The sequence below is a fragment of the Grus americana genome, chromosome 1 (assembly GCF_028858705.1).
Source record: "Grus americana isolate bGruAme1 chromosome 1, bGruAme1.mat, whole genome shotgun sequence".
In the NCBI taxonomy this organism is placed as follows: Eukaryota; Metazoa; Chordata; class Aves; order Gruiformes; family Gruidae; genus Grus; species Grus americana.
In genome coordinates this window covers 68,999,339-69,025,147 of record NC_072852.1, presented here as the reverse complement: position 1 = coordinate 69,025,147, position 25,809 = coordinate 68,999,339, and the positions used below count along the sequence as shown (strand labels likewise).

The window sequence follows — 25,809 nt, the reverse complement described above, 5'->3', positions numbered from 1 at the left end:
TCTGTGGTTGACAACCTTAAGTCACGACTCTCAATTTTCAGCTTGAGACGCTGATTTTCCAGGATGTGCAGAGCACCTACCTTCTAACACTGCTCGTGGCATCTGAAGTTAAGCCAAATCACTAAATGCTTCAACACATCCTGAGACTGTAATTATACACACCTGCAAAAAAAAAAAAAAAAAAAAAACAAAAAACCCAACTCAAAATAAAAACCCCACAAAAACTGAAGACACCGTGATTCATGCCCCAAAACATATTTGCTCACGTGCATAAGATCTTCTTTTTCATGCAGGAAGGCTTTTTTTTGTGGATTCGATTCTTGTTTCTGAGCCTTTAGTGTTCACTGAAGCTACATTTTTATTCATTTCCCTCCAGCAACGAGAGCTGGAATTTTTTTTTTTTTGTAAATGCAGATGGGGACCCTCTTTCCATCACAAGGCTGCAGGGGCTACATTTGGAAGAACCAAGTGTCATGGAAGATTGTAACACTGTGTTCAACACCCTTCAAGATACGGCTTGTATATAATCCCTTTTTTAGTAGCACAACTAGAGTTGTGCACAGAGATCTATGGAGAGCGAATGAGCTTCTGTGTGGTGCAGGGGCCCCCGATCTGCCGCTCTTGATTCTTAATGAGTATATAAAATGGGGCTTTAGGAGTGACCTCATCAGTCATTCTCAGTGAGTTACAGGAACCTTCCTTGGTTCTTCCTTGTTGATAAGATATTAGTAGTTAATGGTGTCAGCGCTATGGTGAGGATGTGCTTCAAGACACCCGGACGGCAGGGATCCGGTTAGGCCTGGCTCATGAAGTGATTGCTACGCTACTGACTCCTCACACGTCTACAGAGGTTCCCAAATGATCCACGACACCCTTGCTGCACAGCGCCAGGCTGCAACACACCCCGCAGCAGCACAACCCAAAGGCCTCCGTCACGTCTAAACTTGCCGAGATATCATCTTAAGATTGCACACATAACGATGAGCATAAGCGATACTGTTGTGCTGAATAAGGTCTCTTACCAGAAAAACAAAAACAGGGAAAGTTGGCGTCATCGTCTCTAACCCCTGTCACTACCCAGCTGTAAGCAAACGCAGAGGAAAGCTCTGGGTCAGCGTTGGGGTGGGTGACTTTGCTGTATGGATCTAAGACTGGTTTCCCAATGAAGTCATGCTCCGGTCTGTCACTTCACACAAAGGAAGCCTCTGGGTCATCCATGGTCACATTTGTCTGCCGCTGTATAGATAGCTTTGATCTACTCTTCTGGCAGATGAGCATAAATAATTGTGTTACCGCTCTTGTTTTCAAGAGTCATCACTTCATTAACAAAGGGATCAAATTAAAGCCTCCAACCGTAAGGGTGAGGAGCAGCCTTTCACTGTCACCTTGAAGTCATTGTGCCTCAGTTGGGCTGCTGGGGGAGACTGTAAGGACGGACGTTGCGTTAGGTGCACTACATCTCCAACACCCACCCTTCGGCAAAGCGCTCGTTCCTGCCGCTCGGTGTGAAGCCAGCAGCCGCTGCATCTCCTGGCACACCGGGCTCATGGGCTGGGTGAGCGGCCAAACCCCTCCTCGGGTCCACAAGGAACCCATGGGTTACAATCAGAGGATGGGTGTTTGAAGACATTAATCCCTCCCTGCCACCCCAGGGATGGCGGTGGACATGGATTCCCGATGGAAACTGCAAACCTGCGTTATATTTTGCTTACAAATTCTAGTTCTGTCATTTCCTCAGGGTTCCTCCAGACTGTTGTACCTCTCCTGCCCTGGGTCTAGCGAGGGATCCATTCTGGATTCAAGGTGCCGTGTTGTTGCCAAACTAACAGGAGTGGACCCCTCAGAGGGCACGATTCATGGTGTGCAATGTCATCGCGGTGATGGAGGATTTTGAATGCTGGCCTGAAGGCGCAAGGGGAAAGAGGTTCTTTTATCTGTGCTCAAAACAGTGTTTCACATTTCTCATGTCATTGGGGTGGGAAAAATACCTTACAATATTGTGTGATTTGAAATGGTCCCAAAGGAGTTTGCAGAAGCCAGAGTGGATTGAAAAACTGAGTTCTGGCTGTCTCCTTTTGAAGGACCAGCAGCACCGTGTGCTCTGGGGCAGCGGCTCCTGCATTTGTCACACCCATCGGATAGCTTTGCAGGCCATCCAAAGTAACCAGCAACCCTCCCCTCCCTGGGTTTTACAGTTTTGAATTAAAAAAAAATAAAGATAACAAAAATGTGTGCTGCTTTCTGAGACTCACAGAAAGTTGACAGTACTGAAAAATTGGGTGCTACTGCCTTAAAGCATTTTGCTAGTTTGTCATCTGAAGAGACAATGCAAGCCATCGAGTTACTACTGCTTAACAAATTGCTGCAAGTTAGCTGAGCTTTAGCGATTGGCTCCAAGCCCAACGCAAATGTAAGTCAAGTATGTCAGCCGAAACAGTAGCTGCCAGCTACCATTGTCCTCTCCTTCCTCGCCGAGCAGCAGAAAGACCTTGCCACAGTCATATATCACCCTCGCTGGAGCTCTAGGTTTTGTTGTAGGGCCTCCTCTTATGCAGAGAATCAAGATAACAGCATGAATTCCCACTTATCCTGGTTCATTTTACATCTTTGGAGCGCTGAGAGTCTGTAAAAAATGCGGGTATTCACCAGTTGCGCCAGACGCAGTAAAGAGGACATCTTGGGAACAGAGCCAAGCTCCGCACAAACCCGTTCATGTCTTTGTTACCGCTTCAGCTGCATTCTGCTAAAAAGTGTTAACAAACAAAAAACAAAAAAAAAAAGAGAAAAGAGGAAATCCTATACAAGCATCATTCTGCTGGATTTATGCAGAAGAGGTTAGTGCCCCAAGTAAACTCCTCAGCAAAGCCAAAATTATACAGCAAAAGCCACACAGCACTGAAGGTTTTTTCCCTCTGCATCAGATCAGGTGAGAAAGCAGCAATGAAGACACCCATTTCTCATACTGCAGAAGGAGAACCAAGTGATCTAACTCCCGTCTTCCACTGTAACAAGCGCAGCCCGCGCCGCGTTTGCTCCGTACGGCACAGGCAAAGGCAGCCACCAGCTGCTCTCTTGGGCCAAAGCTTTACGTTGACCGCAACCCACAGTCACCTGACACAAAGCCCCGTTCCCTAGGAGGAGAAGTAAGGGCAGTTTTTACAGTCTCTGGTGAAAATCATGGTGATTTCTGCTTCGGCTGAAAGTGTCTCTGGGAGGGTTTAACATTTAATATCAAACAACAGCTGATAACACTCAGGTTGTAAGCTGCCTGGGCCAGGTAAAGTGACGGTTTTATTGCACTTGCATGTTTGATCTCCGCAGCAAGCGATACATAAAGCGCCTTCCCTACAAACAGCTCGGCTTCCTCGGCTTTGGTGGGTGCCATGGGCCTACAGAGCTCCCCGGCCGCTCCAGCCCTGGCTGCTGCTGACCCCCTGCTCCCTCCGAAAAGAACCTTGCAGTTACCACTTGGACTGGGAAAACACACCTGAAGCCAAAATATGCCACTTTACAGCAGTGAAGGCTATCAGCAAAAGTGGCAATAGTTCAACATATCCTTAATAGTCGTACCCTTTGCTTTCTCAAACTTTAATGACTACCACCATCAAAATACTCATAGTAATTATTAATGCTAAATTAATTAATTCATAGAAGAGTGGCATGAACTGCTGATTGAAGGCGCACGGGGACCAAAAAACAAGATGCTGAAATCAAACTTACCTCCTTCTGCACTTTGCAGTCAGTCTTTAAATCCCATGTGCATATAATTCACATGCCCTCCAAGTCATCGAGTACCTGACGTGGCATCTTGCAGTTCTTAGCAACTGCAGTCTACAAGAATCTGCAAACATGTGCCTCTTCTGTGATATATCAGTCACTCTAAGTGTCAGGTAGAGCCTCAGATATTTTATACTGACTTTCTGGGAGACTAATGCTGCTGCCAGGAATTACCTGAGAAAGGCAATGCGTTTTGTGGACAATAAGGAAGAATAGAGGAAGCACATCGCTACCTCCATTTTAATGTCAAACCAGATCTCCATCTAAGTCTTCGAGTCCGTAACAAGCCTCAGGCAGTCTTTGCTGCGTATGGTCTGTGATGATAGCCCATGTCCAGCTGTGTGTCTGAGGAAACAGGACTCTTGGCACTTGTGAAATAAACCCAAATTTAGCTCTGGATGTGGATGATATATATGTATGCTGTGCTAGACCAAATCTCCTGCTCTTAGCACTTGTGGGCTGTGGAATTTGAAGTCTGGGTCTTCCCAAATGTCAGGATTAGGTTCATTTTAGAGTCATGTTAGGGCAGATATGAGCTCGTGTCTCTCCAAAAATATGGAAGTTGAGGCAATTCCTACTTTATAGCAGCAGCCCTCTTGATGTCTAAGCAGTCACTAACATGAGGGACAATTTACAGAATCAAGGTAACGAGAGGCTCGCAACAGAGAACTGGTGGCCTTGGAAGAAGCGTGGATGGCAGCAGTGCTAGGGTTTATGCAATTACTGATTTGAAAAAAAATCAATTCATCCTGCACACTTAATGAAGGAAAGGTCCAGCAAAAAAATAGTTACATAAATACATCACTGAAAATTGCATCATGGACCTATTAGGCATGAAGTCATTTTCTAATTTCCAGATCTTTGGCATTGCAAGCTTAGCATTCTTGAAACATGGTTTTCAGTGTGCAGCTGTATATATTTATATATTATCACACAGATGGGCACAGACACATAGAGATATATGCACACGTGCACTTCAATGATTGGGCTACAAGATGATATACTGTTTAAAGCTAAAAACAGTTTCTATGCAGTATATAAGAGAGTTTAAGAGCGTTCATATACATTCCAAGACTTGTGGTTCCCCAAAATGGTGCGCCCTTACAGAAAATGAAGGGTTTACTCAAGCTGAACAAAAAATCCTTCTAGGAGGGGTTTTGAGCTATAGCAGCAACCCATCCTTTTTCTCAACACATAAAGAAACCAAATGTTTTTTAACTTGCCTCGTCACAAGGTTTGCGTCCATAGATGTTCCTGGAGCCGAATTCCCGCTGAAGTGCATGACACCTTCACACAAACAGGCTGCAGAACCTGGGCCGAAATATTTAAACTTCATAGTCATTCATCTAGAACAGTTTTACTGTTTGCGATTGGAACCATTGGGGAAAGCTACTGATCGCGTACTTAAAACCAACCGGATTTAAAGCCCACACCCAGAGAATCACTTGCTGTAACCCCATGGCTACACCCAAGCTGGTCCCAGCTGTTCCACTTACGTTTTGTCATACATCATCAGTATATTCAGAAATAAAGTCTACCAACACGAGGTGTATGGCTGATTGCTTGATTAAAAAAAAAAAATAGTTTGCAATTAATTTTATTATATACAGCTACAACACATTTAGTTTTCCAGGGCAAATGCCCTTTCTTGAGTTTGAGAGTTTTTAAAGACAGTAAAAAAAGAGGTCTTTGGCCATTTGCTGAAGATTTCTAAACAGCCTGAAGCCCAGTGAGAAGAGTGGCTATTGATATCTCACAGTCCCAGTCTAAAGGTCACTAGTCATATGCAGATCACTTCATTAGAGCTGGCAATTAGTTTGTAATTACAGTTTTGGGTGATGCATCCCTATAGCATCAAGCCACATAAGCAGAAGGCATCTGTGCAGCACAAGTGCAGCAGATCCTGTTGCAAATAGGAGATCCTAAATAAGCTGCCCTTCCCAGTGGATCGCTGATGTGGTTTCAGCAGTTTCCCTGACCAGCGTAATTTAGAAAAGCAGGTTTTACAAAGTCATCCTGGCTAGAATACTGCGGGAGACCCATGTTTAATCAGGAGCCTGGGTAACACAGGGGCTCCTACATCCCTGTGAACCTCTCTCTGCAACAGATGCAAAGGAAAACATTTTAAATTTGTGCGTGTTTGATCCCAGGGCTGACCATTCGCCGCTTCCACTGCTGCCTTGCCTGTTCTGTGTCACAGTAACAGCACTCAACACGGACAATTTTATTCAGATGCCTTGTTGTGTTTTACTGCACAATGCATAAAATGTAACCTGATAACGCACAAAAGGGATTTGGCATCTCCGCTTTGCAGTGCGAACAGTGTTCTCGTTATGGGCCATCCAAAATATGAGTCAGCCTGCGGGGATACGGCAGTGCAACACACCAAGCAGCCAGAGCGGGCTGCGGCAGCTCGGCTCGGCTCTGCCTGCAGATGTGCTGCTCGCCCTGCAGATGTGCTCTCCCACTGGCGGTGGCTGCGACTCTTGCCTTTCACTCGTCCTCCTCTCCTGAAAGGACAAGCCATTCAGATATGACATTTGTACCGCTTTCAGACCGACGGATACCCCATTGTACAATAATTGGTTAAATTTATGTGGCATGTGGTTTCATTCAGCTGATCTGGACTGCACTGCAAAAGCCAGGCACACCCTGGCCTGACGGGAATCACGAATCCCCTTCTCAGCCAAAGACGCTCAAGCAAACATAAACCAGATTGGGAACCAAAAGGCCAACGGACTCGGCCTTTCAAAGCTCCCGAGACCCTTAATCCCCGCGTATCCTTTTTCCACACGCTGCTGTACGTGCCTGATTGAAGCCCAAGTGATTGAAACCCAATTAACAGAGGGAGGGGAACATCCAGGCACCAAGATCAGGATGCCTGTTCCTGTCACACATGAAGTTGCTCGTATGGAAACAGCAAGTCGGGATCTTAAGAGCCCCTTGAAATGATACAGAAAGCGGAAGGGACAAGGCCAGCAAGAAAGCCCACAAAAACAACTGGCTGCACAGATAGACAAATGGAGAAAGAAACGGAGAGGCTTTGAGAAAGAAACTGGTTAGAAAGTGTCCAACTTGGGGAGGTCTGCTCTGCCAGGGCTTCAGGATAGCTGCGGAGAATCTGGTGGAGTGCGTTTAACATGGACATTGTTCTACCAGTGGGACCCAGTGTTGCAATGCTATTCTCTTTAGAACAGTTAAAAACGCCAGAAAAATGAGATTTTATAGTGACATTACTCAGGCAATTTCCCACGTCCTCAAAACACGGCTGGAGGCTGGATGCTGGGTAGAGCCCGTTTCCACCACTGTTGCAGGGGGCACGACTCCTCTTATGCAATGAAGCGGTGACTCTCCTCTGCTCCCGTGAGAACAGGGCCCACGTCCGGGTCCCACCAGGAACATGCTCTGTAGGACAACCTCGCCTTGCCGGCCTTTGCACAGCAAGGCTTTCCAGGCGCATTACTCCGTAAGACGCGATCCCGACACGGACTCAACGCTGGATGCACATCTGGGATTCAGCCACTCGTTAGCAACGTTGAAGTCAAATTTACTTGGAAAACAGGCACGAGAGAGACAAAGGAAACAGCTGACTGTAAACGCAGTTGCTGTATCTCCACTTACCTGACCTCTGAGGTCCTGGGGTAACCGAGACACTCCTGTGACTGACAGTCCCTCACCTTCACCTTGCAGGCAGCCCCAGCTATGCCCGTGAGTGTTGCCAGGCACGAGGTGCAGCCGACACCCCCAGAAGGATTGTTCCAGTGGTGTCGGTGGGCAACAAATGGGACCTCAAGTCCGGTCTCAGGGAACAGCCACACAGCTGCTCAGCCCTCCTACCTGCCCCTCCGATCCTGGGCACGCAAGAGAGGGCACCAAGCAAGACACACCGAAATTCACCGAAATGAAGACACGGCACAGAATTTTTAAATAATTTTATAATTTCCTGATGAACTTAGTCTGTGAATAAAAAAAGAAGAAAAAAAATGAACAAAGTGTTTATATTATCAAGGCAAAGTTGAATATAACACATTTTCTTTGCAATTTCATTATCCTGTCAGTAACATGACTCCAGCAATAAAACACATACAAGTTGAAGGCAGCGTGCGCACTTGCATCACAGACATCAATGTCTCCCGCTGCTGTTATTTCAAAAAGGAATTCAAGTACGCTAGATCCCATCCCCAAAGCCTGTCTCCCCCTCTGCTAAAGTGCAACACGTCTCTTCCAAAGCAAATGAGGGATGCATGCCTGTGGAGTGGATGGAGCATCCCACAGGTATTTTAACCCCACAAATGATTCGTGAACCTGGCGTGCAGCTCTCCTCATTCACTGACTTGGAGGGAAACTGCAATATACTGTTTTAGCGGGCTTGGAGCAGCATGGTAGGCTAGCACAGAAATTATTCCCCTCTTCATGGTCCCCTTTGATTCATTCTTTTTCAGCATCTGAGCAGACAAAGGCATCTGCCTCTAAAGCCTCCCCGTATATACTGCAACCAGCGCGTCAGTAAGGGCCAAGCGTGGCCGCCCCTGGGCAGGCAGGGAGGACAGAGACTTGGCCGTGTCCATGGAGAGCTGGGAAGATGGGGTAGATTAAAGGAACATTGTCTACTCATAAAATTGGCTTCAAATTTGGCTTTTAGATAACCATGTTTTATAACCAGTAAGAGCACACGTGACTGATAGATCCATTTTTTTTGCCAGTTTCCAAATGGAAAAACAATGTTTTGAACAAAAAAGCCCCACCAAAGCACTGAGAACCTAAAACGGAAACATCTATTTAAAACCAAAACCGATTGACTTGATTTTCAAGATCCAAACTAGAAGCGCAAAATGGGGACAAACAGCATACAGCTCATTTAATGAAATTCTTTACCTAGTCTCATAGATAAAGTGATTTGCGTGGGTTTTTTGTTTACATTACGTGCCAGTTTAGCCTCATGTTGTTCCTTTTAAGCACTGCAAGTCTTTGATACAACAGCAGCAGAAGGTGGCTGCTAGCCCTTTCCTGTACCATAACCCACCGCTGCTATGTGACTAATACCGGCCACAAAGAAATACAACTTCGATAATGGATCTTCACACGACTACCTGCACCAACAGATCTATGCTTGCACGTGTCCCTGGTATCAACGGGTGTGCTTGAGAAGACAGAAAAAATTTGGCCAAAGCATTTGGCCCATTTACATCGTGGTTTCTATCTCAAGGGACACCTGGTGTTGATAACTGCTACCAGAAAAGATTGATTTCCAAAATACTGTTTCATTCTGCCCATTTCTGTATTACATGTGTACAGTATAAACCTGGGAAAGCAGGAATTTATGCAGGGTTTGTAACATTTCCTAAGAGGCCAAGCTGCCTTGGACCTCAAAAGCCTGTGAAAGGCAACTGGTTATAATTATAAGCCCACAAATCCTTTTTCATACAATCCCGAGAGGAGGAGTCACGGCTTTGTTGCGTCTTTACTTGAATTCCTTTTGATGAAATTATTTTTATATATTTTTTAAAACACATCTTTTTCAGTTCTACTACTATCTTTTTTTTTTTTAATCCGACAACAGACACACATTGTTGGTAACTGCCCCAGCCTTAGGACCACACAGACAATATCGACAAGCAGAAAACAAAACAGGAAAAAAACACCCCTGAAAAAGTCAGGAGGGATACTGATGACAGGGTTACAGCACTCACCACACACACTGGAAAAAGTCAGGATTTCTGTGTTTATGCTTTTGACACTAAAAAGTTTTGAAACAGTTTTTCTTTTTTTTTTTAAAATAGTCAGCGAACACAGCCATTTTGTTCAGAAGGATCTGCTGTTGCGTAAGGTTCCTTCCATTTATGTGGAAAAAACAATTAAAAACATTATTTTGTTTAAACCCCTCCCGCCCCAACACTCCTTTTCCTCGCCACACTGACAAGACGGGTTGGCAGAGTTGGCCTTGCCAGGCGCGATGCCCCGTGCCCGACCCTCCCACCCCGCCGGCTTCGCTGGGGCAGTGTTAGTTATCCACAGCCTTCTGCGTCCTCTCCCGTTCCCTCCTTCAGTGCGGGTGTTGAGCTGAGTAGAGGCTTCCTTTAATATCAGATGCCTTGATTGTACTATTTCCCTTTTGCTTTTCATTGGAGTCATTTGAAGAATATATGCTTTACTCCTGTAGCGGAATTTTTGCTTTAAAATGCTATCGGCGCGTGACTCTGTCCTTTGTAAAGACCCCTTCAGTGGCAACAATTGGCAATTAGTACAGGAGTGGGGACTCAACCCTGTCAACCTTCTACCAGTTGTGGAAATTTCCCAACAAATTGAGCATTAGCAGCAGAATGGGTGCGAATTCCAGGGCAAATGAAAAGAGGTGCCCCTTTGGTACAAAAAATAGGGTTATGTCTACAAGATTTATGACATTAACGCTCCCTTGTGCAAAATACCGAGAGCCCCAAAGTACCAGAAAATTTGCTAGAGAAGGGATATTCCAGCCGTGCAACCAGAAATGGCACGCACAGTTTCATGCATCACATCAGACCTTCACCTTCCATCCCCCAGACTTGGCAAAAATCGGATACTCCAAAGAGGGTTTGGCATTTTCTAGAGGGAAAGCTGGTTAAAGGCAGTCAAAATGAGAGAGAACACTAGAAGCTTAGAGCTTCGTTTGGGAGCACGCCAGGCAATTCTTCTTCCAATCGCAAACACTGCTCATGTCCTCACCCTGCAATTCTAGTGTTGTAATGTCCTTTTAGTGTTTTACATGAGGCTGGATTCTGAGGAAAATACGTACTTGGACTCGTGGATGTCATGAACAAGCGTGGTTGGGGTGTCAGCTTTTACACTGTACGTGGGCTTCAGGCTTGAGTTATTTTTTAGCCCAAACCCAGCTAAAGTGACCTATTTAATTTTCAACAGACAAGTCCTCAAGTCCTTACATCTCTCAGTTTCCTCTACAAATGACAGCTTGGAAGAAAAAAAAAATAATTAAAGCAATCAAAACTTTCACAGCTCCCGTAGCAAACGGAACCGTTCCACAGAAGAAAAAGCAAGTTTCCCCAGGCTCCCTGGGAAGGGCCCCTGAATTTCCCAGAACTGCTGCGTTGCAGGACTGCTGTGCTAGGAAACTGTCTGCATCTGCCTGGCTGCTGACTCCTGGGTGTAAGATTTTAAAAGAGCAGCGGTGGGTTAGGCAACTGGATGGGCACTGCAGTATGTGCAGACATACGGCCCTTCTGCCATGTGCCTGATAATGCAATTTTGTGATGGGTTACGATAACAAAATCCCCTTTGCTGCCCTAAGACCAATGGGGCGGCACTCCATACGAATGAAAAGAAAAAGCTTTCACTGGTCACGTTCAGCATTAAATTGTGGCCAGCAGCACCTCCCAAATGACATAGTTCCTCAAGCTCTTCACGACAAGATCTCTGTCGACGCAGGGTCAGAGACATTACCTGAAAGAGTTCAACGGAAATCAAGTTGGATCAAGTCTGTTCCTAAATGAGATCTGCTCTCTCCCTGAAAGCACTTTACTGAGGTCTAAGATCAACGGTTAAGATGGGAAGCCTCAAAGACCTAGAAGATAACAGCGGTTAACAAGAAAAATTGCAAAGGCCCAACAATCCAGATGGGAGGAACAGCAGGTGTGTAGCTGGGAGATAAAAGACCAAATGGCCAGTGTGAAAACTAGCCAGGCTTGACAAATCCTTTCAAGGAAGAGGCCGGGAGATGTGTAAACAGTGAGATTCACCTGGCTGCCAATGCACGGATCCTGCACACGCCATCACGACAGCAGTGTGCCTTTGGCTGGGGCACTTTCAACTCCAGAAATGCAGCCACGGGCTGGCAGCTGAGCTAAAGATGCAGAAGGACCAGTACTTTCCTGCGATGTGTGGGCAACGCAGCGAACCAAGGGAATTGAAGTAACAGCCCGAAGAGACCACTCCTCGTTCCCATCCCCTCCCCCAGCCCCTGCCTGCAGGAGAAACGCTATCAAGGAACATCTCAGTAAGAGGTTTACAAGCAGGAGTCATTTGAACCATCGATAAGGGAAATTCCACAGCTTCTCACAGAGGAGGGATTGTTTTACAGCAGGGAACCAGGGCAGCTGGAGATTTGACCATATAAGTTAATGAGATAGTCAGGAGTGGTGGTGGTGCGATGATGTTAGGCTGATGGCTCTGATGCTTTTACAGGCGGCATTAAATTCCTTGAGCGAGTAATTAGGGGTGATGAAGAAAAAGCAAGAGGAAAGATTTCAAAACAACAGCTCCTATCGAAACGTGCTGACTCAAAGAATGGGATGAGGCACAGCTCAGTGGTATGTACAGTCACTGTCTACATGCCTTCCGGTGTTCCCCCCTTGCACACTCAGGTTCCCATTACTGTCCTCATCCATGACAAAAAAAGCTTCAGACACAGGCTGCTACTACAGCGAGAACTAAAGCTACATTTCCTGATTTGCAAGCACTGGCAGTTCCAAACATGGGAAAGGTGTGAATCACCTCTTCCTTGGAGACTTATGTATTTCTTCCTAGTGGACACCATGGTTATGGATCCAGTTCCTTCTGCTGAATCATTACAGTAGAATGAACTGGGATGTGATTTATTTTAAATGAGTTAGTTTTCAATAGAGTCTACAGGTATATAAGGTTTCAGTTTTGCCCAATTTTCAGTGCTTATTTGAAAAAAAAGACAGGGTACATCTTCTCTTACTAAAACTTTTGCTGATCTCCTTTCTACTGGAAGCAATTGGTCACTTCTAAAGATAAAAATAAGGTGTGAAAGACCTACAGGGGAGCTGTGCTATGAATTTGAAAGAGAAAAGAAATGCAGTTTTCCTGAAAGGGCTTGGAACATTTTCCTTAGCATGACAGTTTAGTGATTAAGCTCAAAATGTAGTAAGTCATACGGAATTAAACTGCAGGCTCTTAATGGAAGGTTTACTGAGAGGATTCATAATTAGCTAGTGACTAGAAAACCAAGATTTCTTCCACTGCTGTGTTGATATTTGGTCTCCTTTTGCCCTCCCCTCGGTTCTCTTAAGCAATGAGAAAGCTAAAGGGGAACAACTCCTTTAAGGAGCACATGGGGATGTGTTAAAGGGTTCTGTCCTGCAGATGCCCCCAGACACACACAACCACTGGTAGCCAGGAAAAAACGCGTCTCCCCATTAATGCATAGTCCAAGAATGAACACCCAAGTCCTACTCATAAAATAGGATTCTGACTTGCTACCACAATGACAAACCGACCTGCTATTTCCGGTCATATTACCTATCAGCAGGGGCTTTAACAAGTGTCAAAGATGGATGGGAACAAGACTAAGGCCTCTCATATACATATAAGAATTGCACTGGTTTAACTAAAGCTGTGATTTTATACGTATCGACTCAGCTGGGTGCCAACTCCAGCAGAGATGCTCCTCTGTATAAGAATGGGTTACTGCTCTGAACTCACACTCATTCCTCATCAACCTAAGCTAAACCAAAATAAATTAAATTATAATCATAGTAAGAACTATGTTACCGATTTACCTAACCTAGCTTTAAAATTGTACTTTTAAGCTAAATCATGCAATGTTCTCATTTACAAAATGCCTAAGACTATTCTGATGGCAGCTAGTGTTCACAAAGCTATGGCATGAAAAATTGGCAATGGACAAACTATACAAGTTAAAGCTGGGAGCTGACCTGTTGACCACACCTGCCTGAAGGGAGAGAGCTCTCTATAAAATAAGAACTTAGGGGACACAGACCTATGAGGAGAAACCTCAGATAAAAACCCCGAAAGATCAACAGATGAAAACAGTTACCTGAAAAAATGCCCCACTCAGCACTTCAGAGTCAGATCAGCGAACAATAAAAATCAAAGTAAACAGAAAAGACCACTATGCCTACCTTGTTTCCCTGCTGCTAGATTAAGTGACTAACAGGAACGAATAGGGAAACTTTCCTTTCCTCTCTCTGTTATTTAAGAACATAAGAAACATTGAGACAGGCAGCGAGACCCGAGCAAGCTAGCTGATGCTGGCCAGCCATGAGCCATAATCAGAGCACACTCAGGTTTAGTTTTAGCACTATGAAATTCAGGCTTTCAGCTTCTATGTCAAAAGAAAAACAACAAACGAACGAAAGAAAGAAAGAAGCAATAAATGAATGAAAGGCAAGGGCTACCCTTCTGCAGCCTCATGGAGAACTGGAGCTGCTTGGATCCCCGCTTCTTTGCTAGTAGACTTGGAAGAGCTCTGCTTAGCTGTACCCCAAAGTCACCATCAACAAAGTCAATGGGGAATTGGATTCTAAAGTAGAAAGGCAGTGAGAAGATGAATGCAAATATGACTGATTAATCATAGACTGGAACAACCTAGAGAGCATGTAGTGTTCAGAGGGTTTTTTTGCTTTTGTTTTCTTTGTAAAAGGTGCACCAGAAGTTTCTATTCCATTTTCTGTCTTTCACATTCCTCTCCACTGTCATGGCTCCTTGGACTGACTGGGCTTGGCCACTGGTGTGCTGCTCTGGTGGGGCTAGTGGCCGAGGTCATGATGACTCCTCAAGTGCATTGACGACTTGCTCCAGGATGTCAGGGCAGTGATCTGCTATCTGTTGCAAGATGGCATTGGCAAACTCCTGCAGCTCTGCGCTTTCCTTCTCGCCCTTTTCTAACTCGTCATGAAGCTGCAAGAAACACACAGAGACATGGTCATTCTCTGCTATTAAACATGTTCACTGTATAACGAGACCTGCCCAGCAGGCTCAGCTCTAAGCTAAACCACCACTTGTAGAAAGGGAGCTAGCAGAGCTGTAACTTGCTGTGCACCTCCACGGTCGGCATCTTCCCTTGGCGACTCCTTCACCAGAAACTGGATTCTCTCCATTTGCTCTTTATTTCACTTTTTCACTCTACAGGACCAGGCTTGTGACCTTCCCAGTTAAGGCCATGTCCACATGGGAAAACTAATGGGCTTAACTACTCCTGAATAAATTGTTCTATGATAAATATTAGAAAAACTTCCTCTGTAGAATGTTTTTCTGAAAGCAACCATATTCCAGAAGCAATACAGCATTTTGCTAGTATATTATTTTAAATAGTTTGACTTTTATTTGTGAACAACAGGATGTTTCATAGGTCATTACTTCAGAATTATTTCTTATATTAAATCAATAGGAATGTTACATAATTATACATACTACACTCAGAGTTAACCAGAATTCTAATCTTTCTGTGGAATTAATAATTTTCAGAGACTGTGCTTCCTAATTCAGTCATAAAATGACTATACACAAGTGTGGTGGAACATACACGATTTTTGTTTACTAACTCTGCAACAACATTCGTTGTTCGGATTACTATAATCAGGTCAGAATGGGACACTGAACTTCAAAACTTTATCTTATTCACTCTGCTACAGCCTAGAAACTGTTTTTCCAATAAGCAGTGTTATGAACCATGCCACACAAGATACTGAAGTATATGTGAATGTAATTTTTAGCTCCAAGCCTAATGTCATTGCCAGAATTAGGGGCCCAGACGGTCTTAATGAAGAGCAGGAAACATCTGCCTTCGGTAACCTGTTTATCTGCCCAGCAATTGATAAAGTCCACACTAGCCTGTGAACTGCGCCAAATCCCAAGTAAGGCTGTAATTTGTGCAAACATTTTGGGGATTACTGTACTTACGATGGTCTAACGATCTAACAGAAGAAGAAGCAGCAGCAGCATCTCTTACTAGACCAGATGATACAGATAGCTAGATTGAATAAGCTTTCAAGAAGATAGCTTTTTCATATACTATATATCCAAAAACCTCTTCTGTTTTTTCACTGATATGATTTCCTTCTAATAAAGTATATTCTCTATCAATATGAGAAGCATATTTGAAGCAGGTACACACTCTTAGACGGATTCTGAAGTTCATTGCAAGCGTCTGCATTCAAAATTCTTTGTCATTTTGAGCAGCTGTAGCAACTAGCTTATCTATTTTTGAATCATCTTTTAAATTTGTTTTTTTTTCTAATATTATCTGTCAGTCCTGTAACATTTCTAATTCCTAAGTGATTAATATTTTTATTGGAACTCTACTCTGTTAATATATGACATGGAAAGAATGTCAAATTGGAATTTTTCATCCTTTCAGAGATAACTGGTCATCAGCAGACTTTTCTTCATCTGTATTTTGTGCTGCTGTAACACTGCTCGTTGTAGGTTTTAAAAAGAGAGAACTGTCAGGCAGCAGGACAACAGGGATCCTATTACCACTGTAAGAGCACAATGCAGTGGGAAAGGTTATATTTCTACAATTAAAATTCTAATCAGATACAACGGTACATCTCTGTTTAGTGATGGTATCAAGCAAAGCAGAGGAGATTGTCACTGCAAGAAATACCGCATAAAACCAAACAGCCTAAGAATGACTACAGAATAAATATAAATACTTTTAAAGGAAGTTATGGTATAGACTTCTATAGACAAAAGTGAGAGAAAGGAAATTAAAAGGGTAAGTCTGTTACGCTATTCCCTTTACTAGGCAGGCTAGCATATAGTAAATTATTTGGGCTTTGCGTGCTGAATGTTAGTTTAATGTGTTCTTATGTGCTTTGTTCCTACTGGCTGCCGTACTCACAGAACAGCTATACGAATCCGAGAGGGGCTCATGCCAAGAATCACAATGCAAAAGCAACCTGATCCTGCTCCACGGAGTGACATGAGCCGGGGAAGTGGGGAAAACGAGAGGGAGGGGAGCACTCCGGGCTCTGCAAGGGCTCTTGGGGGAGAAGGGGAGGAGGGAGGGGAATTCAGCAGTAACCCATAATGGCTCAGAAACGGCACGCTGTGGATAGGCAATTAGCCTGGTTCCAACAGCCTGGCAGAGTTATTAGTCGGAAACTTGCAATGGATGGATAAGCCTAGGAGAGGTCCAGTCAGCAAGCAGGATTGAAAGAGTCAGCACGGCCAGCTAGGAGCAGCGCTGAATGTTGAAAGCCAGGAGACTGGGCTGCAGGGACTACCGCTCAGTCTCAGGTTGCTCAGCCTAGTGAAGCCCCAGTTACAGCAGCCTGCAAACCTCCAAACTGCTGGTAAATTCACAGAACTGCTTCGAACATTGAACTCTGAGGCAGGGCTGCCCGGCTTCTTGGGCCAGCACAAAGATTTCATGGTGCCATGCCTCAGAAGGGTGGGAGGTCGGGGAGGTCGGGAGAGACAGTAACAGGAGAAGAAGCCAGCGATGTAATTCTCCTTTTCTTCATCTGGCTCCTGCAAGGGGCCTCGGCTCTCGGTCCGCAGGAGGAGAGCCAGGAGAGGGCAGTGTTAGCAGGGAAAGCAGGGTCCTGCACCGCCACCCGCCCAGCCAGCATCTCTCCTCCCGGCCTTCTGGCCAAACCCTCCAGGTGAAGCTCCAGGAAAGGACAATTAAATAACCAAATATAAAAGCACCTCAAAGAAATCAACCTTCACAACTGAAAGCAGGTTGGTGGACAAGGGAGAATCCTATAGGATGTTGTCTCCAGCGCGGCAGTACTGCAAAGCCAGTGATGTCTCAGTTTCTTGTGGCACTCGTCATCGTTTATGCGAATGCATGTGGAATACAATGATTCCTTACAAAATCAAGGTAAGCCCAATGAAATAAGCCCACTTCAAAGCTAAAATAAATCAAATGCAATCAAACAAAAGTAACCAACTTAACCAGATGAAGAAAATATTTCCAAGAAGTGACTTTTTGACCATCAAGAGCCCAAAAGGAGACGGCTCTGAATGCTGAAGGCCAGCAATAATACTTTGCACATTAGTGCAGACAGAAAGTCTACACAGCTGGCTGGCAGATGTCTGTGATGAAACATCTTTGAAAAAAATAGCAATGATAGCCTTGCGTTGAGTTTGCTAGCTTCAGAACATTTAGGTTTAATAATGTGATTTCTACTTAAACAAAAGCATCTTAATTGACTACGCGGCTGGTTGCAGCATTTCTACATCATGCATGTCATCTCCGTTTACGTCATTCCTTTCAGAAACAGCTGTGAGTAGCGTACGTCACTCCTCATTCAGACAAGCTCCTTAATGGGGAACATCCAGTTCTCCACGCTATAACTTGATTCACCTAGATGTTTGGCAGTCCAAATTTTAGGTAAGTTTCGCTAAAAGGATTATACCAATTCTGCTCCTGGTTTCCTAGATTTTCTTCTTGTGAATGCAAAAAGGAATGGTGTTATCTTCCCCATGCCATTTTTCTGTGACATTAAGGGAGTTTTAACAACAGTCCTTTTTTGCTGGAATTTTCAGCTGAGGATATGAGGAGATTCCTACACTTGCCTCATAGAAATGACTAAAAAAGAGAAGGCAAGGCCAGATATGTTTGCCTGGTTGATGATAAGTAAAAATAGACAGCTCAGAAAGAAAAGGATAGCAAGGACCCCAGAAGTGCTTCATAGTATTTATACTTTATCTTTGGACACAAGAACAGAAAGGACCTTCAGCATCTCAGGGGAATGTGAGCTTGCAGATAATCTGCAATAGATTCAGACACTTTTCACCGCTGCTGCCTTCCTTTCTGGATTTAGAGTAAGTCATGACAGGAATACTTTTCCATTTATAGTTAAACTCCATCAGTGAAAAAAAATCCCAAACGATTCACCACGAATTTAGCTTGCATTATGCTTCTCAGGTCCAAGATACTCCAGAACTTATTTAAAGGTTAATTGACATTCAGAGGGAAGATAACTTCATAGTTAAGCAACAGGATGCTATGGTTTTACATGCGCACTAGGTGAATCGCGGTGCTGCTCTGCAGAACCTTCATGGCCTTTGTTTATCCCTTAATGTAAACAAGGCAACACTAAGCTAAGATCCTTTAAAACTATTTATATGGAGGAAGTTTACTCCCCAAAGTGTTATTTTCCTCTCATTAATAATTCCACAAAAACACTGATGAAAAAAGGCAAACAAAAAAAAAGTAGTATCTCATCTCAGGCTATGCACAGTAAAACCGAATACAGAATATGAAGTGTTTGTAGAGCAGCACAAGAAGTTAATTACAGGACTTATCTAGGGCTACAATACCGGGATCTGGAATTATATTTCTCCAAAGTTTAGGTGTTTCTGGATCAGGCTATGGTTAGTCTGAAAAATATGTTTAGAGCTTTAAGTAATGAAAATAAGCATCAAAAAGAAATTCAACTGATTTAATTTTAACCTTTGTTTTGACTCAAACCAAGTTAAACTACACTGTACCTCAGGCAAATGGTCAAGCGCTTTTGCATCCTTCCAGACTAACCAGTATAAAGATGTATGTTTGAAGTAGTGAGAGCCAATTGCATACAACCCTTTATTTCTCAACTATAGACCCATAAAAGGGCCAAAAGAAAGGGTTAGGAATATGGAAATCCCAGTCTGCCAAAATCAATAATTTAAAAAAAAAAAAAAAGTAGACCTTTAAATATTTTTGCTCTATCTGGAAACTTCGGTTTTATGTTAGCCTTTTCAAAATATTTAAAACACATGAAGTTAAAAATTAAAGTAAGATTTCAAATTAAATATTCTGTCTTTTCTTTTAAAATAATGCACACTTTAAAATATGTTTTAAATCTATTTAAATACATTCAAATAGATTTTACAACTAATTTTGACAAAAACCCCTGAAAAAAATTTGTTGAGGGCTCTTGGACCATATATTTGAAATAACTTTGCACATGGGATTCATCCTGCATTGCTGAGCTTTGTGAACAGCAGAAATATTATTATTTCCTTGGTAATGAATGAATTCCAAAATTATACAAATGGGAAGGAGTAATAAAATAAATGCCTATAAGTTCTATTTTGCATTGACTGGAGATGGTTTCCTGCAAATCCTGCACTTGCAGGCAATATGTCCATCCTCCAGCAACAGCAGCAATCGTTTCACAGTCAGAGGACAATTTTCTGCTCATGTAAATTCCAGCGGACGTTATACGCTGAAAATTAATGCTGCTTAGTATACAGAAAGCTGTTATTCTGTGGCTAAGCAGAACAAATAATAATTATTGCCTGTACCACAGGGCTATCTGCTAGGGCTGAGCCCCGCTGACCTAAGCACAGCGGAGGCACACCCCACAACCCGAATCCCTAGCAGCCTGCAATTCTGCACGTTAAAGGGACTGTGAAAGAGAGTTCGGCGGCTACTTCTCCGAGTTTCATTTGCAATGCATTACCTTTGGTGTCAGTTTACTCTCCAGAAGCCGGATTGCTAGGCACTGCCAGAATTCATGCTGGGCTTGTACCTTGCCCCTTTCTTTCTCTTCTGATGAATTAGGCCTCGGTGTCCCCACAGGCACTCTGCCTGTTTAGTCAAGGCAGTACCCGAGAGTCATAAAAACAGGGAAAATTCACCTGTCTGCGAGGCAAATCTTAAAGACCCCTCTCTTCTGTGTCCTAGCTGATGAGTTCTGGACAAACTTAAGGACAAAGCAGGAAGTACTTTAATGAAATGATGAAGTTATACACATCCAGTTATTTCAGGATCAGAGCTGGAGCCCGTTCTACTCCTCCCACGTTACTTCTCTTTAAGAGCAAGTTCATTTTGTTTATTACAAAGTCATGGAAAATCCTGTTAGCTCTGAAATTTCTGACAGATACTGCAAGAAATTTCCACAGAATATGCTGGTCCATACAACCCAGTGAGCCCGACAAGCCAACAGAGGACCCAGCTGCTCGTGCACGTGGTTCCCTTTACCCAGGAAGGATGCCCACAGAGGCCACCCGTGCACAGCCAAGCAAAATCATAGAATCATAGAATGGTTTGGGTTGGAAGGACCTCAAAGATCATCTAGTTCCAACCCCCCTGCCATGGGCAGGGACACCCTCCACTAGAATCCATAGCAGTAGCTCATACCAGGAGATGTTGCAAAAAGCTTCACCAAGAACCACGGTGTCTGAGCAAGGCACAGAGTAACAGAACTTCTTACTAATAGCGGAGAGGTGAGCTATTCTCGAAAAAATAAAGTAATAGCTCAGGTTGGTACACCGCCTGCTTGTAGGAACTGCTTGAAATGAGACCACAGTAAATTTCAGACATCATATGCGCACACAAAACACTTGACCGTGTCCTGAAAGCAATGTTTTTCCCTTTATATCTCTTTTCAAGTTAGGAATCGTTAATGTTACTGATTGATAGCATATATTTTAATTAAAATTAGCAATTCTATGCACAAATAAAAATGGATAGTGTTATGGCATGATGGATATGGTCAACTTATGGATAATGTTTGTGACTTCAAGCAGTATTTAAGAACTATGGCAGTGATCTCCAGTTTTCATCCTCACCCAAAACATTAATTTAATATAAAAGTTTAAAATGCTATAAAATGTAATAATTTTAGAGAGTTCCTATAACCATTACTTTCTCAACTAATCTCAGGAAATACATTTGCACACGAAAAAGGATATAAATGGTTGCAATTATTACTTCTAATTTGTAACAGAGACCAGAAGTGGGCTGTTTAACTTTGAAATACATTATGCATTCCCATTAAGATTACAAATTAAAAATAAATGACATAAATCAGGTGGGGAGGATAACAAGCTAATGGAAGAACAGTCAGAGAAGAAATACAGGGTAAACTCTGAAGTAATAGAGTAATTTAGAATGACTAAATGCAAAACATGGCGGAGTAATTTCTTTACAGAAACTAAATTAGTTGAGCAATTTCTCATAGATGATACACAAGTAAGAACGCAAGCGGAATCTGAGCAAAGTAGTACACAGGATGTTTATAAAATAGCTATTTGTAATTTAGAGTAAAGTTTATCCCACTTACAATATTGTTTGTATAACAAATCAGAATGTGTGTTTAATACCTTCAAAATTCAGCAAGCATATATGCAATTTTAAAATGGGATTTGAAAGCTACCATACATGTGGCCTGGTGTGCTTTCATACGAAAAGCTTAACATTAACTTTGCTGAGTGTGAAACGTGAATTATGTGCAATGTAAATTATGCTCCTTGGAACCAAGCCATGACTATTTAGCTGATACAGCAGGTTGTGACTGCTACAGTGAAGCGACATTATCACCTTTTTCCTTCCTCTGCTTTGAGCAGCTGATCAGAAAAGTCATTCCCGATTTCTTGGGAGAGGATTAGTAAGCAGGAATCCCTAGATGGTCTGTGCTTTGGCTGAAGCTGGTACAAAGGGAGAGGGAAGACAACCTTTCTTCACTACAAAGGCTCTTCTGCGATCATCAAGATTTTTCCAAAGCGCCTCTCTCTGTCACTCACAGCCGAAGCAGTCATAGGTGCAACACCATGTTAAGCAGAGGGGTGAGACAAGCTCCCATAGCAGGTGTTCTCTGAGAGAGCATCTCATGGAAATACATCTGCCCAGGTCCTACAGGCTGATGTTGGTGCTGCCAGAAGCCCCTCTGGGGAAAGAAGAACAGGCTGATTGCGGGGGAAAAGAATGGCGCCTGGGCACCAGCAGAAATAGGCAGGGCCCCCCGCAGCCTGGACGAAGCCAGGACGTGTCAGACGTGGCTAGAAAGAGCCACCGATGGCACGGAGCAAAATGCCTCCTACTCCTAGGGTTAAGAAAATTATTTTCATCGGATAGGTCCTTTTCTGTTGGAAGAAATATTTTTTCAGAATGACTGTAGGACCTATTGAACATAAGAAGCTTTCCATAATATGAGGTTCTGCACATTTTAGAGCTAGATTTGAAGTGATAAGAAACACTTATAATGTTATAGCTTAAGCTTAAGCTATTGACGGAACAAACACCGTTGCCTAGTACTAACATCTGGTTGCTGTCTTTGGTTGTCTCTATTTTTTCGCATTGCTGCCTTCCAACCACAATGCAGCATACCACTAGCAACATATTTAAATGACAATTTTTCAGCAAGTTCCTGTTTCTATCCCATTCTTTCCTTTTGTAAAGATAAGAAAAAAACAAAAACTGAACTATAAATAAAAATGTGGACCATATCATTGTGTTCTTAATGTAATTTCCTTTCATATAGGAATAAAATCCCTCACGTAAAGGCTACCATCTGAAACGTGAAACGTAGCAGTAGTTCTACAGAGCCCAAGAATATTAACATAATGATACGTTTAGGATAAAGTGAAAGAAAATATTGTATTTAATAGAAATTGCTAGGATAATGCAATTATTCATAATGAATGAATGGAATTTTTATTTCTCAGTGTTGAGACTTGGAACATTCTTCCTTCCTTCTGGTAACTTCAATTTTTTAATAAGAAAAGTTGAACAGGACATGAACGGGTCAAAGGAGGACAGTTCCAGAAAAAGTGCTGGTTAACTTCTTTGGGGACACTGGGTCAGAACTGACTCAAAGGAATATTTTCCACCACATGAGTAACTTAATGACATGGTTCCAAGCACCGTAGATTCTTTATTGTCCACAACTTAGTCTACTATAGTAGTTTAGATTAGGTTTTGAGATACCATATACTCATAAAGTACTGACTTCCAGCCTTCATTACAAATGGACCAAAATTTTACTATGGTAAGTCAGCTTTACAAAATGTCTTTGATAAAACGCCAAAAATGAATGATATAGCATCTTAGCCCTATATTTTGATTAAAATCAATTGAAATCACTAAGGAATATAGCTGAACTTAATAGTAGCATAAAGAAACTATTATACATGAAAGGTACCAATTATCAAACTATGAGAGTCCACAAAATTATTTATGTGGCAACAAATTCCCCTTAGAACCATGGTGTTGATGCTGGCAGATGATTTTCCGACAATGACTTGTACATTAGTTTCTGTGGGTCACTGTGGATGTGCTGGAAGAGTGAAAAGCTTACATCTACTTCATATACTAGTTGTGCCTGACAGAAGAAGCCACAGAAAACTCCTACTCTTTGTACCTGAGCCTCCCCAGCAGATACAAGAGACCTACAGGGTAGATTCGCTACGATGAAATGCAGCAGGACCAACCTTCGCTAATAATAGCTGCTGCAGTGGGAAATCACTGCTCCAAAAGCAGCAGTATGAAAATGAATTCTCAACTATTTATTAAAAAACCCAAACCACCCCAAACCAAACTAAGTAATCTCATTGGTGAGAAGTGGATACATTAGCATCATTCTTAAATATTATTGGTGTTCAGTTAAATGTGTCCTCCCTAATCATGTTAGCACTTCTTAACATTCAAGAGGATTAATTTTTTCCCACTGAGGCTTGTGAAGCATTATCTATAGAAGATCATATTGGAAGGGACAGGAGTGAATTTAATGCACTGGATTTGAAGTAATTTACAAAACTCATTAACATTCCAAAGATGCAAAATGGGTATTCTGTGATGGGCTTCTGCGAATCTGGAGAACTGATTCCCACCCCCCATGGGAATACTTTAAACACAAAGGAAATTCTGCAGTTAGAAACAGAAAAGCTCCATGACTTAAATGAAAAAAGTGCTTTGTAAATTGAAATACACCATTAGTTTGTATTTTTCAACTGAAGCTTGTTAAATACAATCTGAGTAAGTATGGGAAAGCAGAAGAGACTGCTACATTTTATTTTAGCAGATGTTAGTTACTCATGGGAGTCACAAATGGAGTAGTTACTTTAAACAACTGTGGCAACAGCAACGCAGAATTAAGACAATAACGGGAGAGGATAGAATAATACATTTTTTCTCTTCTCTGGGACAACTTAGATAATTTTTTTTCTCACAATTTAGACTTAAATGCTTTCTTTACTGTGTAACCCATAAATGTTGCTAATGGACTAGTAAAGTTTGAATGAGAAATACTGTCTTTTGTTAGACCAGTACATAGAACTGGAAAAAGCAGATGCTGTTTTGGGCTGACTGTCTATTCAGAAGAACTTGCCAAAGAAAGCCTTTTCTATTTTCTTTACCTACATTCTCTTGATCAAATAGAAGATATCACCTATCCCCCCAGATCCTGATTATATTCAAAGACCATCACAGCTATAACAGACTAGTCAATTTATTTCAGGGATATCCAAACTTTGCCTACATCCAGCTTTACTTTTGTTTTCAGAGGTGCCTCCCATACGTGCTACAGGTTTTGTCATCTGATGCTTCATCCCAATCTGACAGACAAGGCGCTTCAAAATGTATGCCTCGTGTTTTGATCTGTAACGTAGGAGCCGTACCTCTTTAATATATGAGGATGGCATGCATTATACTGAAAACCTTTTAATCCTGTATCAGTGATTACAGAAGCCAAGTAGTAAATAAAGTGCTGACTCTGGGTGTGTAGGGGCCAGCAGGCGCTGCAGGGAAAAGGAATGTGTCAGGCCCATAGAGGCAAGTGTAGATATTGGGTGAAGCACACAGCACACGCTGAGTCAAATAAATGTATGAAGACAGGTATAAAAAGACAGACATCAACTGTCCTGTACCATCTAGTCCCTGTGACAAGCGTATTTATCTCCAGAGGTCTGCTCTTCTTTCTGAATTGTTAGACATGCCTCTGTTGGCTTCCTGTAATTTGGCTGCTGAGCTGCTCTCTCCAATATTTGGATCAAAATTCAGCCTAGAGTTGAAAGTGCAAGGAAATGAGCTTAAATATCACAAAAGAAGAAAACCAGAGCTGAAGTGTTCAGGGTAGGCTAAAGATAGTGTTCACTGACCCACAAAACCACTTTTTAACTACGTACGCCTTACACTAGTTTGCGTGCATACTGGATAGAATTTGGTATAGACATATGAAAATGAATCATTTAGTGAAAGAATTTCCCTTATAATCCAAAGTCAGGGTCAAAAAGACAAAATTAGTCACATTTATTTCTGGTACAAGTTCCTTATAATAGTTTAAATTAAAAACCCCAAGCTTTCTGTAATATAGGAGTAAAATTACAAAAGTTGAAAAGAGAAATAGGAAGGAATGAGAAAAAAAGGTTGTGTGGAATGATGAATTACAGTATGAAAACAAGAGATAAAAACTGCCAGTGAAGGGATTAAGGAAGGCAAGACATCACCAGAGCTGGGAGAAAGGAAGATTATTTCAGTAGCTGAATTATAGATAAATTGACAGTCTCTGTAGAGACTTCCATCAGACGAGCTGTCATTAAACCCTTTCAGTTCTG

General features: G+C 42.6%; 1 protein-coding gene across 3 annotated transcripts in view; it reads right to left on the bottom strand.

Moving 5' to 3' along the window:
* Positions 1–7,715: 7,715 nt before the first annotated feature.
* ERC1 (ELKS/RAB6-interacting/CAST family member 1) overlaps positions 7,716–25,809 on the bottom strand; it is a 297,951-nt gene continuing 279,857 nt past the window's right edge. For all 3 annotated transcript variants that reach the window (XM_054835847.1, XM_054835865.1, XM_054835858.1), the window contains one exon: positions 7,716–14,433. In XM_054835847.1, coding sequence (XP_054691822.1) covers positions 14,296–14,433 — 138 coding nt within the window. In that variant the 3' untranslated portion in view covers positions 7,716–14,295. The remainder of the gene's footprint in view (positions 14,434–25,809) is intronic.